We start from the raw sequence: 12,782 nt of genomic DNA, 5'->3' as shown, positions 1-12,782 counted from the left end.
AGCTCTTGAATGAAGCACAAGGACACGCGTTGCTCAGGGTGTGAGGAAGACCAAGTATTGAAAGCTCCTCATGACACCGGTGTCCTTAGTTGTGTGCAGGGAGTGAGGGAAACCTGTTTGTGGTGGAGTGAACAGACTTCATCATCATTCATGTGCACAAGGAGCAGAATGAAAATGTCACTGGCTTTTTTTAATGTTGTATTCCCTTACTCATCAGTTTTGACCTGTCATTCTGACATATACCTGGTGGATGGGTTGCTAACGTGTGTAAATCCCAGCACTTCTTATGAAAAGGGCATATTTCTTTTAAGAAACAAAGGCTGCCTAAAGCGAGCCTTTATTTCATCTTCAGCTTTATTTTTGAACTTGTTTAAGTTCTTGATAAAAAATGAGCTTCCTGCAGGGTCAAATTGAACAATATTGCTACAGCAGTAACAGAAACATTGTTATACTTCTATGAAAGGCATAGCATATAACTCCCTGAAACTGAATTAGAGATAAGGGGAGGTATCCAGGGACAGGAGAATGGAGGAGCTGGAGAAAAAATGTACTTCATCATGGGGATTAAGAAGTAACAACACTGTTAAGTAGAACCAGCAGCTGTGATTATCCACTTGTGTTAACTGCTGCTTTTGCATTTCACCTTAATCTTTGCAGATTCTGCATTAATTGTTTCCATTCTGCGACAATCATCTGTGCATGAAGGAAAATACAAAGATGTAAAGAAAGCCTGGGAGGTTTGGCAGCAGCAGATCTGCAGAAGGCTCTGTGAGCCTTTGCCAACCTGGCTTCCTAAAAGGAAGCGTCTGTGTTTGTCTTTCTCTAATCATAGCTTTTGTTTTCATGGCAAGACACACTCGCATCCATGGTTGTGTTGTGGAGCACTGCTGGCCTCTGTCAGACATCAAGTGAGCAGAGCTAAGCAGCAAAAAGAATTGATTCATGCAGTAGGAACATTCACTTCATTCCATGTGAGCTCCAGAAATGAAGTAAAGAAACCCCCAAGTGACACCTAACCTGTGCATTCCTTCACAACTCTGAAATCAGCAGCGTTAACACAGAGCTCTACTGATTATCTTTTCTTTTTGTAATTTCAGTTTGGAAATTGATTAAAGAGTCTCCATTGGATTTAACATGGCATCAAATCAGTCATCTCCCTCAACAGAGGAGCAGGCTTCCTCCGAAATAGATGACCTTTTTCTATCACTGCAAGGTGGGTTGCTGTAGTTTTCTGTGCCTTCTTGATGTGGATTTATGGTGAATTTGTGACCCTGGGCAAGTTGAAGGGAATTCAGAGATACCTGTTAGAATGTAAACCTGATGTTACAGTGTAGTCTGTTCATGCCTGTGTTACTTTGCTAATTTTTCTAACTAATTTTTTTGCAATGAACTGAAAGGTTACAGCTCTGATAGTACTTTCTAATGGTTATTTTCAGAGCCCTTGCCTTTTTTGGTGCATGTGTCATTGTGGGTTCTTACACTTTGTTACTCAGAATACATGTTACAGTAAACTGTTTTCAAGGGACTGTTTTTGCCAATGTGAAAGCAGTTGTGGTATTTCATTAGTTTCCTTGTTTTCAATTTGCTGACAATTAGTTGGTTGCACCAAGCTGTCTTAATGAGTTAACTGCAGTGCTATTTCATTTCCTTTCTTTTTCTTTTATTTACTTTTCAGTCCTTATTGCTTTATCCCATGCACGTGTAGAAAGCAAGCTCATGGACAGAACAAGTAGAAAAATTAAGTGATGTTTTAATGGTCATCAGCACATCAGAGATGGCCTATCACGTAGGCTTTATGGATTTTCCTTTAAGGATTTCCTGGAAAGACTGATTTTGCTCCAAGTGTATTCATGAAAACATTCATTGGTCAGGGAGTCAAGCAGCAGGATGAGCATGGCAGGAAGGCTGATCTTCAGTGTGTTTAAAGCTTGAGTATTCTAGAACAGATGAAGTTAAGTCATGTTTCCACAGACCTATTTGCTTTTAGTTTAGTTGAGAGTAAATATGTTAAAAACAGATGGTGTGAGAGAATATCCTGCCAAATTACTTTTACAATCCATCTTTGCACTAATGTTGCCATTGAAGCCACATGTTTTGATGAGTGACTGTTAACAGCGGTCTGAAACCAAACGTCTTTAGTGGTGAACTTTCTTCTGTTTTGTTTCAGTATGAAGTTTTCAGGACAGAGAGCAAAAAGCCGTAGCAGATGAGTGCTAGCCTGGCTGTAGCACCAAGCACAGTTAGTGAGAAACACATTTGCTGTGCCTGGCACACTCAGCCATTAGTACAGAGACCGAATTGACTATACATGAAATAGGTTTGGGCAACACTGTCTAGCTTTAAGGCATGGAAGTGAGATATGTGGGATTTTAGACCAGGGTTTTATTTTGAAATAATACCACTACTTTCTGGAAAGTGAAATATGTCCAGTGAGAGTGGTGTTGTTTGATCAGTATCTAAATGAAAGAATCTTGCTTATTAAAAATGAAACAACTAAATAATTTTTCTGTGCTGTAGTAATTTGAGCTCCTGGATTATGCTGATGTGGTGCAAATTGGAGCCAAGCTGTGTGTGCTTTTCTAAACACTTTGAGAGGTCCTTAGAAAGTGATGGAAGCAATTTTTGTAATGTCTGAAGATGCAACAAATTTTGTAGACATGTTTAATGTATTGAGCACTGATGCTGCAGCATCTGATCTGGGTCAAATAGACAAAAGGTGATACAGCTGCAGTGAATCACTAGAAACACATCCTGTAATGTGACATACAGAAACTATTAATAAATCTACTACAGATCTGTAGTGGAAAGGATCAGATAAGAACGTTAGGGTCATTCAAGGAAAAGGGGCTGTTTTAATTATAGGGGATCTTGAGGTGGGATTTTTAAAGCAGCCAGAGACTTTGATTACTTTAAATCTGCAGATTCACCTGGAGAAATACTGGAGAAATGTCAGATTTAAGAAGTGACTGCTCTTAACTTTAAAAAAAAAAAAAAAAAAAAAAAACAGCTCAATTTTTGTGTGGCTGAAGGTGGTTGTAGTGCTGGTTGTGATCTGCTTCCCAAATTTTTAGATTATAAATTGAGAATATGTCCAGTACTGTAAAAAGCACAATGTAACAGGAGTTAGGTGTAACCAGATGGCATAGGAAAAGAAAAGTAGGCATGAGGTCTTGTCTGGATTGCTTCTACTTTGTTCTACATTTGATTTTTTTGTGATTCAGTCTTCTGTTATTTCTGAATGGCAGTGATGTTACAGCACTTGTCTGACACATTTAGTGGGTCTTGTCCTAATTAACCAGTCAATTTGGTCATTGTGAAGTTATATGCCTAAATATATAATAAAATTGTTAGCTTTTTTTTTTTACTGCATATAGAACCAGGCACTTTGTTTAGGTAAGATTTGATTGTGATTTAAGTCAAAATCTTCTGTAGGAGGCCTGCATACCTTCTGGAAGAAAAGGAAAGGAAGGGGGGACAACCATAGAGTTGGAAGCGGGACCCATGAGGATCATTGAGTTCAACCTGTCTCCTCACAGGAAGAACCTTAAAATAAGTAATAAAGAGGTTACTTCTTAGCAGCCATTATCATTATACAAAGCCTATTAAATTAATGCCAGGGACTTAATACTGTACAAGTCAGCTTTAGTGGACTTTCTGTAAGTGTGTTCTCAGGTAAAAGAACGTTCAAGGATGAACATTCACTTTTCTTTGTAGAGATCAGTCTTAAAAAAATGCAGTAAAGAAAGTCACTGAGATATGGGTAAAAATCATCTTGTTTGCATCTTTCTGAGCAGCTCAGTATTCTAAAGAGGTACACTGAAGCTTTAAAAACATGAATAAAATAGGTAAAATGAAACTGTGTGGTCTCTAACACAAAGTCCAGACATTTTCAGTTGATGATGCTAGTCACAAAGTCATGAGGCTCCTCTCCTTTGGTAAGAGAAGGTCTTCTGGTGTCTGGAGAGCTGCTGGAGATCTGTCTGCTCCGTGGTGACAAGGCTGAGTGTGGGACTGCAGCAAGGGGACTGCAGCCACCAGAGAGTGGGTGGCTCCAGCAGACACTGACCAGTTTTGTTACTCTCTGGAGCTTTCAGGATGTAAATCCTGAAATCCTATAGGAGGGTGCAACTTCCATCTTCCTCCAAGGAGCAAATACTTTCCCTTTCCAGCCCAGGTCAGCAAACATAGCGTAAGTGTCGCCTTTCCCACCAAGGCTCTACAGAACATTGTTTTCCATTTTTTCTCCACACTTTCTGTGCTAATTCAGACACAAGAGAGTGTGTTTTAGCTCACAGAGTTTGAAGCATGTATTTACTTCACAATTTAATTAACTGTACGGGTCTTAATTTTTGGCTGTTCTCATTGACCTATGTTCATGCTGCTGTTTATTGCTGTAACTAGGGGGATAACATAAGAACATGGGTACTACAACTGTTTCAGAAGAGTGCTTAATGAGATAAGTGAATTATGTTATTTTCATGCAGTTAAACCTGATCCTTTATGAATAATCAAAAAACTATTCCTCTCTGACCAAAATTAAATGCTTTGATATGTATGGATGGATTTTATTGTGCAACTTGTAGTAGATTGCACTCATATCTGAGTAATTGACTTAAAGGAGGATGTTGCTCTGACACACGCTTAATCTTCCAGAGGTCAGGGAGACTTATAATTCTTACCCAACGTTTATTTTGCTCCAGCTTTATGCTTCATCTGTTGAGGCTGGCATGTTATTACAGCTACACGTTCATTTGTTGATTATTTTTTTTAAAACAAAGTGATCCAAAAAAGTCCATTAAATGCTAATGATTTTTCAAGGGTGACTTTTGCAAATGGAAAAGCTCCCAGAGGAGCTGCACTGAAATTTACGCCCTGTTTGCACTGCCTGGGTGAGGAGCTGGTCTGCAGTTTCTGGATCTGAATGGCTTCATGCCATGAGATGGGGCTGACTGAATTGGGAGATGCATGAGATTGGCTTGAAAAAAATCCCTCCCGGATATTTTGGCCTGTTTATAATGCCCAATGAAAAAAAAATAGATTGTGTAGTTGTGTAAATATGTTCCTTGCTAGATAAATTTCAGTTTGCTGAAGGCATTGTTGAGCCAGAGCTTGTTAAAAACTGGCATTACAGTGACTGAGGGGAGTGGGTTGCTTCTGAGCCAGTGGCACAGAGATCTGCTTATGTTTAAGTCCCTGCTCCAGTCTGGGTTTGCAAAAAAAATGTTAGAAAAGCCACGTAAGCCCTTAGCATTAAAGGTACGTTGATTTCTAAATGATGTGATTTAGAACCTTAAAGAATTTAACCTGCAACCTCTGTCTGTGCCCCCAAACACTGCAGTGCCTCACTCCAAGGGCTGTTCTGTTAGTAAACACTGTGATGACTCAGAGCTGCTCCAGGATCCTGGCAATGAGACCAGTGAAAGTATTTAAGAAGGCCAGGAGTGCAAACTCAGTTTGAACAGGCTTCCTGAGTTAGCAAAGTTTTGGGTAAACTGGATCATTTGATTTCAAAAGGAAAAGGAGATTGAGAGGAGATAGTGTAGAAAGTTCCCAGTTGCTGCACAAACGGGGCAGTAGTTAATTAGTTAATACCTGAATGCTGTTTGGATTTAAAAAGACCCATTTCTGTAGAAATATTTTCATCATGTTTGTTGGCTTCTGGAAAAACTTAATCTTGACAGAAAATATTGTTTGTTTTTAATTGCTTAACACCATGTTACTGAACATAAATACTGGAAATAACTCTGTTCCCTTGCTTTCCTGTCTGCTGTAAGTGAGGCCGTGTTACTGTGTGGAAGGGAAGGGACGACGTAATGGGCAGGGGGGAGAATTCCTCACCACTCCCTGAGCAGACAAAGGCATAACAATCCTTCTGGTAGTTCCTGCTGTTTACTTATGTACCTGCTTGGTGCTTTAGTTTGTAGCAGGAATGCTCTTTTGAAGGAGCTCTCCAAGTTAACCATGCTGGCCATGCTGTCGTAGAGTATGGAAGTGCATATTTTGGATGCAACTGGAATATGTGTTCCAAAAAGATACCCCAGTGATTGTAGCCATTCAATCTAGAGCTTCTTGGGTACGTGCTTTTTTTCCCCTGGTACATGTGGTGGGTACACTGACTTCTGACCTCAATTCATCGAGCTCCTGATCTGTTCCTGCACGACTTCCTCTTGTATATCTATCCTCAGGTGACCTGTGTGGTGGAAGGAAGATGCAAAAGCAGCACACACAAATGGTAATTATGCCAGTCAAATCATAGGTGGGAAGATGATAGAGTTGTGTTCATTAATTTCAAAGAATTGCTTGAGTTTAAAGCAAACAAAAAAAAATGCCACGTGGTTGTAAAGGATTCAGTGACAGTGAGGCACCAGTCCTCGCAGTAGAAGAAAATCTCTTGGGTGTTTGGTGACTTCTTTTTTACAGGCAGAGTGGAGCAGGCTGCATCTGCTGTGCTGAGCTGGGGGTTGCTTCCCCCGCTCCCTGACAAGGGAGGGAGTTATTTCCTTGGAGCCATCTCCCACCTCAGGAAAGAAGGAACAAAGGGCAGCCGCGGAGAGGAGATGAGTTTTAACTCTGGCTTTTTTGTGTCACCATCAGAGGAAGGCTGACATTCCTGCCCTTCTCTCTTCTTCCTCCCAGGAGAGCTCAGCGCTGCCATGGCCCCTGCTGCAATCTATCATGTCCCGTGCTCCAGCCCTTAATGATTGGCCTATTTTATAGCACTTGCTGATAGCTCATTGCTGGATAAAACAGCTATTGTCCTGTCCGACAGTATATATTGATTTACAGCAAGTCTATGTGACACGCTTCTTCTGTGCTATTCCTTTCTAAAGAGTTGTTCTGAAGATTAGCTTTAAAATGGAAGGTGAAATGTGATAGATTTTGGATGTTTTCAGATTAGCAGGTTCTCATTTTGTTCTCTCAGATTTACCTTCTGCCTTGGTTAGTTGCATCCCAAAGTGAAAGAAATGATCAGAATTTTTTGATAGCTGTTTTTATTCTGGGTCAGTGGCACTTGAAAACTAGGACAAGATAAAACCAAGGTCACTTAGACTCCGATAAAAAGGTCTGACAAAGAATCCATTCATCCTCATAAAAATAAAAATCCGTATTAATTAACCACGTGGCAGAGATAAGAATTTGAGACCTTGATTAAATCATTAGAGCCTCCAAGCAGTGGAGTCAGGGGAAATGCATTCAGCCTGAAAATTGAAATATGACTGCCTGCCACCGTGCCAGCAGCACATCTGTAACGAGCTGTGTTGTACTGGTAGGCATAAAGTTTTCTTATTGATTCGTGAAGTTTTTTTTTTTAATTTATTTCAATTGGAAAATAAGCCAGACTGCAGCTGAGGCTGCAGCTACCTGAAAGGCAGGCTGGTGAGTTGCATTAGGCTATGGCTGTAGGTTGTGGGAACAGAACTTGTTCTTACACACGTGCAGCAAAATAACTGCTTTCTCCATTTGCTTGTGAGATGTTTGCCTGTGAGCCGCCCATGTGAATCAACACTTGTAGTACCTGGCCCGTGTTGTGTAATGCTTCTGTATGTCAATAAGGAGAGATTAAACCAGAACAAGACCAAGTGTCTTCGTCCTAATGGTCTTTCAGTTACCAACTCTGAAAGCAAGTCCTCTAAATTGGTAGCAGCCTTTGACAAGAGCTACACCTGGAAGAGTTGCAGACGACTGGCAAAGCATTTAATATTTGTTTTCTGCTTCTTTTCAAGTGCCAGAAATTCCAGCCTGATAAAAGAGTGCAACTACTTGGTAATCACTCATTAGGTAATTGGAATAGCACCCATACAGGTATTAAACCAAAGGGTGTGGTTGGGTCCTGTGCTAACATGAAGCCAGTAACTCCATGCTGTTTATGTCCTCCGAGTGTGTGTAGTGAATATGATTGGTGTGTAGCACATGTGTGCTTACTTTCTGTTTTCCAAACATTTTTGTCCACGTCTTTAAGAATGCCTTCATCTTTATGGTTCATCACCACCTCTGTGTTATTTAAAGAAAAGCACAAAACAGTTGATCGAGCAGAGGAAATGAACTGCTCTGTCAGGACTGTAGTATTACAGGTTGATCACAGAATTGTTAAGGTTGGAAAGACCACTAAGATCATCTAGTCCAACCATCAACCCTCATCGTGCTTACTGTCAGTGTCCCTCGGTGCCACATTTCCACAGCTCTTGGACACCTCCAGGGATGGTGACTCCCACACCCCCCAGGGCAGCGTGCCAATACCTCACTGTTCCTTCTAAGGTTTTATTTTGTTTTGTTTTGTTTCGAAATATCTAACCCAACTAAAGAACTGATGGAAGACCAGTCAGCTCCAGGATGCACAACGGTCCTCAGTGCATGCAATGCATGAATGTTTTTCTAGCTGTTCATCCACCCGATGACCCAGGAGGTCACTTATCTGCATTACCTTGACCGTGGCTTCCATAGCCTCTCCTCCTGGCCACCATCGCAGCAGGAGGAGGCCTTGTACTTTTTCTCTGTTTGCATCTCTTCTACCCATCTCACCTCACCTCCCTGGTGCCTGAGGGGAAGGCTGGAGGCAGGCAGACAGGAGGGGCTGAGCTTTGCCTGAGGAGCTGCCCTAGGTGTGTACAGAATGGTCTGCCTCAGCCTCTGGCAGGGGGTGGCTGAATAGGCTGTGAGGCTGGCACAGGCTAAAGGTGGTGGTTTAAGTGACTGGAACATCTGCTCATCAGTGTAAGCTTACGCTCCCTCAACAGTCCACATGATGTGTTTGTAGTGTCTGTGTGGAACCAGTGCAGCCCTATGGGTATTGATTCAAAGGGAGGGAGGGAAGAAGAGGAGGCAACCACCCTTCCGCAGCTCCAGGCAGGTCCCAGAGGCGGGCACTGCTTTTTGGCTTGTTCTTTGAGAAGCCAGCCTGTCTGCTTGCAGTCAAAGCTGATGTGGAAAGGGAGAGAAAAAGGAGGTTGTGTTCATGTGTGCTCCCAGGAGGCTCTGGGATGGCAGGCAGAGGTGGGCTGTGGGTTTTGTGTGTGGCAGTGCCTGTGCAGCATCTGGGTTAGCAGTGAGATGGAAAGGCTGTCATCTCAGCAGCCAACACCTGCTGTTATCTCAGGCACACAGCAGGGATGTATGCTTTTCACAGCCCTGTCTTGGCATCTATCCTGGAGGGGACAGGAGAGCTAGACTGATCTGCTTGCATTGCTCAGCTTTCACACACTGAGGAAAGGGAAGAGCAATTGAATATCTGTAGTAAAGTAAAATTAGGACCTGGCTGAGTCTCTGGGTGATGGATGGAGTTATTCTACATGGATTGTTGTCTAGGATGTTGTGTGCACACTGCTGCTTGCATTTCCTGAGCCTTCAAGAAAGCCTTGGTTGCTCTTTGCTGTATCCAGTAGAGAAGTATGGTTGATAATTGCAGAGCTCCTTACATTATCATCTGTGCAAGTTAAAAAAAAAAAAAAAAAAAAAAAAAAAAAGAAGAACACTAAGAATTGAGAAAACTAATATTAACCTGTATCTACTCTCATATCTGGAAGAACAGACCTTAGCTTTTTGAGAAAGAAAAGTAAAACCAGATGATTTTATTTTTTCATTAACCATTTTGCTTTTCTTTTTTTCCCCAGTGCAACGAGAGTGTACTCAGAAGAAAACATTTACAACCTGGATAAATTCAATATTGGCAAAGGTAAGAAGGGTATTCTTTAAGAGAAGAATGCTTTTTGCCTTTTTTGGTTTGGTTGTGTTCTTAGGAGATTTTTTTTTTTAAATAAACAAAATGAATATAAGATTTTAAGCACTGTCTGGGTAAAGTAGCCCATAGAAAGCATTTGTTTATTACATGTAACAACACTGTATTGGTGATAGTCCAAGGAGACTTGCAAGAGGTGCTTTGTAAGAAGTTGACAGTATCTTTCTTGCTGATTTTGTGAAACAAACTTTTTGCTGAGTTGTGGCATGAATATCAGGGTTTTAAGAGTTTCTAAATTTCTGGTTATTATTACTGTATTTAGGGAAGTATTACTCACTTATGCAAACCACAAACATGAATTTAATGAGATGATCACAGAGCAATTTATACTGTGTGCTGTGGCTCTGAATTGCTCAGATAAAAATCCAGTTTTGGCTTCTCCTTGAGGAGAAGCCATTGAGCTGATGATAGATTTGCGTTGTCCATGTATGGGTGAAAGAGTGACAGCTTAGTTATTCAGCTCTGTAGTCGTATTTGTATTCAGTATATGTTGAAAATGAAGTAAAAATATGAATTAACTGCTAATATTAACTTTCCTTTTGTTCAAAGTTACTTCTTTTTGCTCCATGTCTCCTTGAAAAATATCATAAATGCTTGAAAATGTGTCCTAAAGTAACTCTTATAAATAAAACTCTGAGATGAGGAGAGTGGGAATAAGAAACAAACACAATAATGTGTTAGAAGGAGCTGGATATGGCTGATTAGATGCAGGATTTATATTTCAACTTATTGAAAAATAGAAGATACTAAACAGTTTCTTAACAATGAAGTGTAATAATCTTTCATGTTCTATAACGTGTTGAATTTAAAGTGACTGAAGATGGTGTCACATAACACTGAAATTTATTTTGCAGCATACGCCTCCTTCTGTTATCTCAGACCTATATACAGACATTCAGCAAGGACATATGCTTTTGGATCTGTTGGAAGTGCTTTCAGGTCAACATCTGGTAAGACAGAACAATGCAAATATTACCTCAATGCTTTGTCAAATCCAGAAGAAATTGCAGGATAGTCTTGATTGTAAGGACATTAACAATCCCCCTGAAGTCACAGAGCTATTTGCAAGTAACTTAAGCTTATATCACTGACACTGAATCACACTGAAATAATTTGATCCAAAGTCATTCATGAATCTTTGCAAGACTCTCTGTATCAAAATGGAAATAAAATTAATTTTTACAACTAAGAATGTAACATGTTCTTTTTGCTTTGCAGCCACGGGAAAAAGGATTTAATACCTTTCAGTGCAGAAGCAACATAGAAAATGCTTTGACGTTTTTAAGGAGCAAATCAGTGAGTATTAACTTCAAAATTCACAAGTAAAGTCAGTTTAGCTGGTGGAGCGTTTTCTTTGTTAACAATGATCCTTTTTTCCCTTCCTAGCTCAAGCTTATAAATATTCATGTTGCTGACATTATTGAAGGAAAACCTTCCATTGTGCTTGGCCTAATTTGGACAATTATATTTCATTTTCATGTAAGTATTTCAGTAATGCAAAGGAGTCTTTCAGCAGAGGAGAAAAAGCACAAAAATATGTTGGCTTACATGGCTGCACAAGGAAACAAATTAGTACAAAGCAGAAGATTGTTTTCTGACATCTTAAAGTGATGAGTCAGAAAAGAGATGCACCAGTGCATCCTGCCTGTCTCTGAGCTGCTTCTCCAATGTGATGGTAGCATTACAACTTGGACATCATTTAACTGAAAATGGTAGGAAGTGCAGATATGAGATTTTTAAAAATAACTAGTTAAAAATCAGCTAAACTTTGTCTTGCTAAGGCCCGTGATGATTAAGTTCTTAATGGAGCACCAAGTGGGGCAATTAGCGTAGAGTGGCTCACATCCATCTCCCCCAGGGGCAGACCCCTCTTCAGTCTTGGCTGTGCTGAAGTTGTTTTGTGAGCCTTTGTGTAATTCCTACTCTTTGTTTTTCTAAAACCAAGTATCAGAAATGACATGCAGGATGTTGTGATGTTTCCTACACAAGGTACTGTGTGCACATCTTGTGTGACAGGACATTATGGGGAGAAAGAGAAGTCTGAAAGCATATTGCATTGCTAGAATCCTGTTGACTGCAGAGAATGGTGGAACCAAACAGTTGTCTAGCAAGAGCCCTTTTGCTTTTGGGATCTACTGGTGATAGGGGCTCAGGAAGGAATCTATAAGCAATGTTCTGTAACTATTAGTTGTAGCCCATGTTTTTTCTTGGTAAGGGTATTTTGGTGCTGGAGTATTTGTGCTGTGCCTAGGGGTGTGCATTATCTTTTACCTAAACCAAGCCTCTCTAACCAAGTGTAGATTTCTGAGGCCAATTGAGTAGGTTTTCCTGCAGCCTGAGCAAGCAAGCAAGCAAACTATGAACGTGACTGATAGAACACAAGACAGCACAAAACACAGCTGCTATTGGCTTCCTTCTCTGGTACAAAGAGTAGGGAAGAACACTGAGTGAGAAAATCCCTTCATGACATTGCTGGTACCCATAGTATCACATTAATGCCTTGGGTGAATATTTCCTGCCAAAAATATCAACTGTTCATCTTGAATGGATAACGTTTGGTAATGGTTGATAAACTTTATCCAAACTTTGGGGGCAGAGGACTGCTTTTACAGCTTAATTGAGTCCTTTCTAATTCTCTGTGCTTTTTGCCATTAATGTCTTGGAAGTTTCCACTGTAAGCTGGTTAAATTTTCCCATCATCTCTGACAGATTGAAGAACTTGCCAGGACACTTGCTTGCACTTACAATCAGCCTTCTCTTGATTGTCCAAGTACTGTTGACTCCTCCCCAAAGGCAAGGCGATCAGCTAAAAAGAGTGCTAAAATTAAGGAGCGGTGGAAGATATCTGCTACAAAGGCTCTTCTGTTTTGGGCAAAAGAACAGTGTTCACTGTAAGTTTCATCCAATACATATAAATACTATTTTACATTTTGTATTTACGGCTTTTCCCTAAATGTGATATTTTTCCTTTAGCCTTAGTGATGGCTTAGCAGAAAATGCTTCAGAATTCAAATGATGTTATCAGCACTTTTAGCATCAATCAAAGCCC

The 12,782-nt window shown here is 40.4% G+C and overlaps 1 protein-coding gene across 1 annotated transcript in view; it reads left to right on the top strand.

Moving 5' to 3' along the window:
• Positions 1–1,134: 1,134 nt before the first annotated feature.
• The window catches only part of SYNE2 (spectrin repeat containing nuclear envelope protein 2), a gene marked incomplete at its 5' end in the record, with an annotated part of 154,318 nt that continues 142,670 nt past the window's right edge, over positions 1,135–12,782 (top strand). The window contains 6 exons of the mRNA XM_079537488.1: positions 1,135–1,213; positions 9,609–9,670; positions 10,588–10,683; positions 10,952–11,029; positions 11,120–11,212; positions 12,443–12,624. Of these exons, the coding sequence (XP_079393614.1) occupies positions 1,135–1,213; positions 9,609–9,670; positions 10,588–10,683; positions 10,952–11,029; positions 11,120–11,212; positions 12,443–12,624 (590 nt within the window). The remainder of the gene's footprint in view (positions 1,214–9,608; positions 9,671–10,587; positions 10,684–10,951; positions 11,030–11,119; positions 11,213–12,442; positions 12,625–12,782) is intronic.

This window comes from Tetrao urogallus (genome assembly GCF_951394365.1).
Source record: "Tetrao urogallus genome assembly, chromosome: 6".
NCBI classification, from domain to species: domain Eukaryota; kingdom Metazoa; phylum Chordata; class Aves; order Galliformes; family Phasianidae; genus Tetrao; species Tetrao urogallus.
Note: the sequence above shows the minus strand (reverse complement) of the source record. Positions and strands in the feature narration are given on the sequence as shown.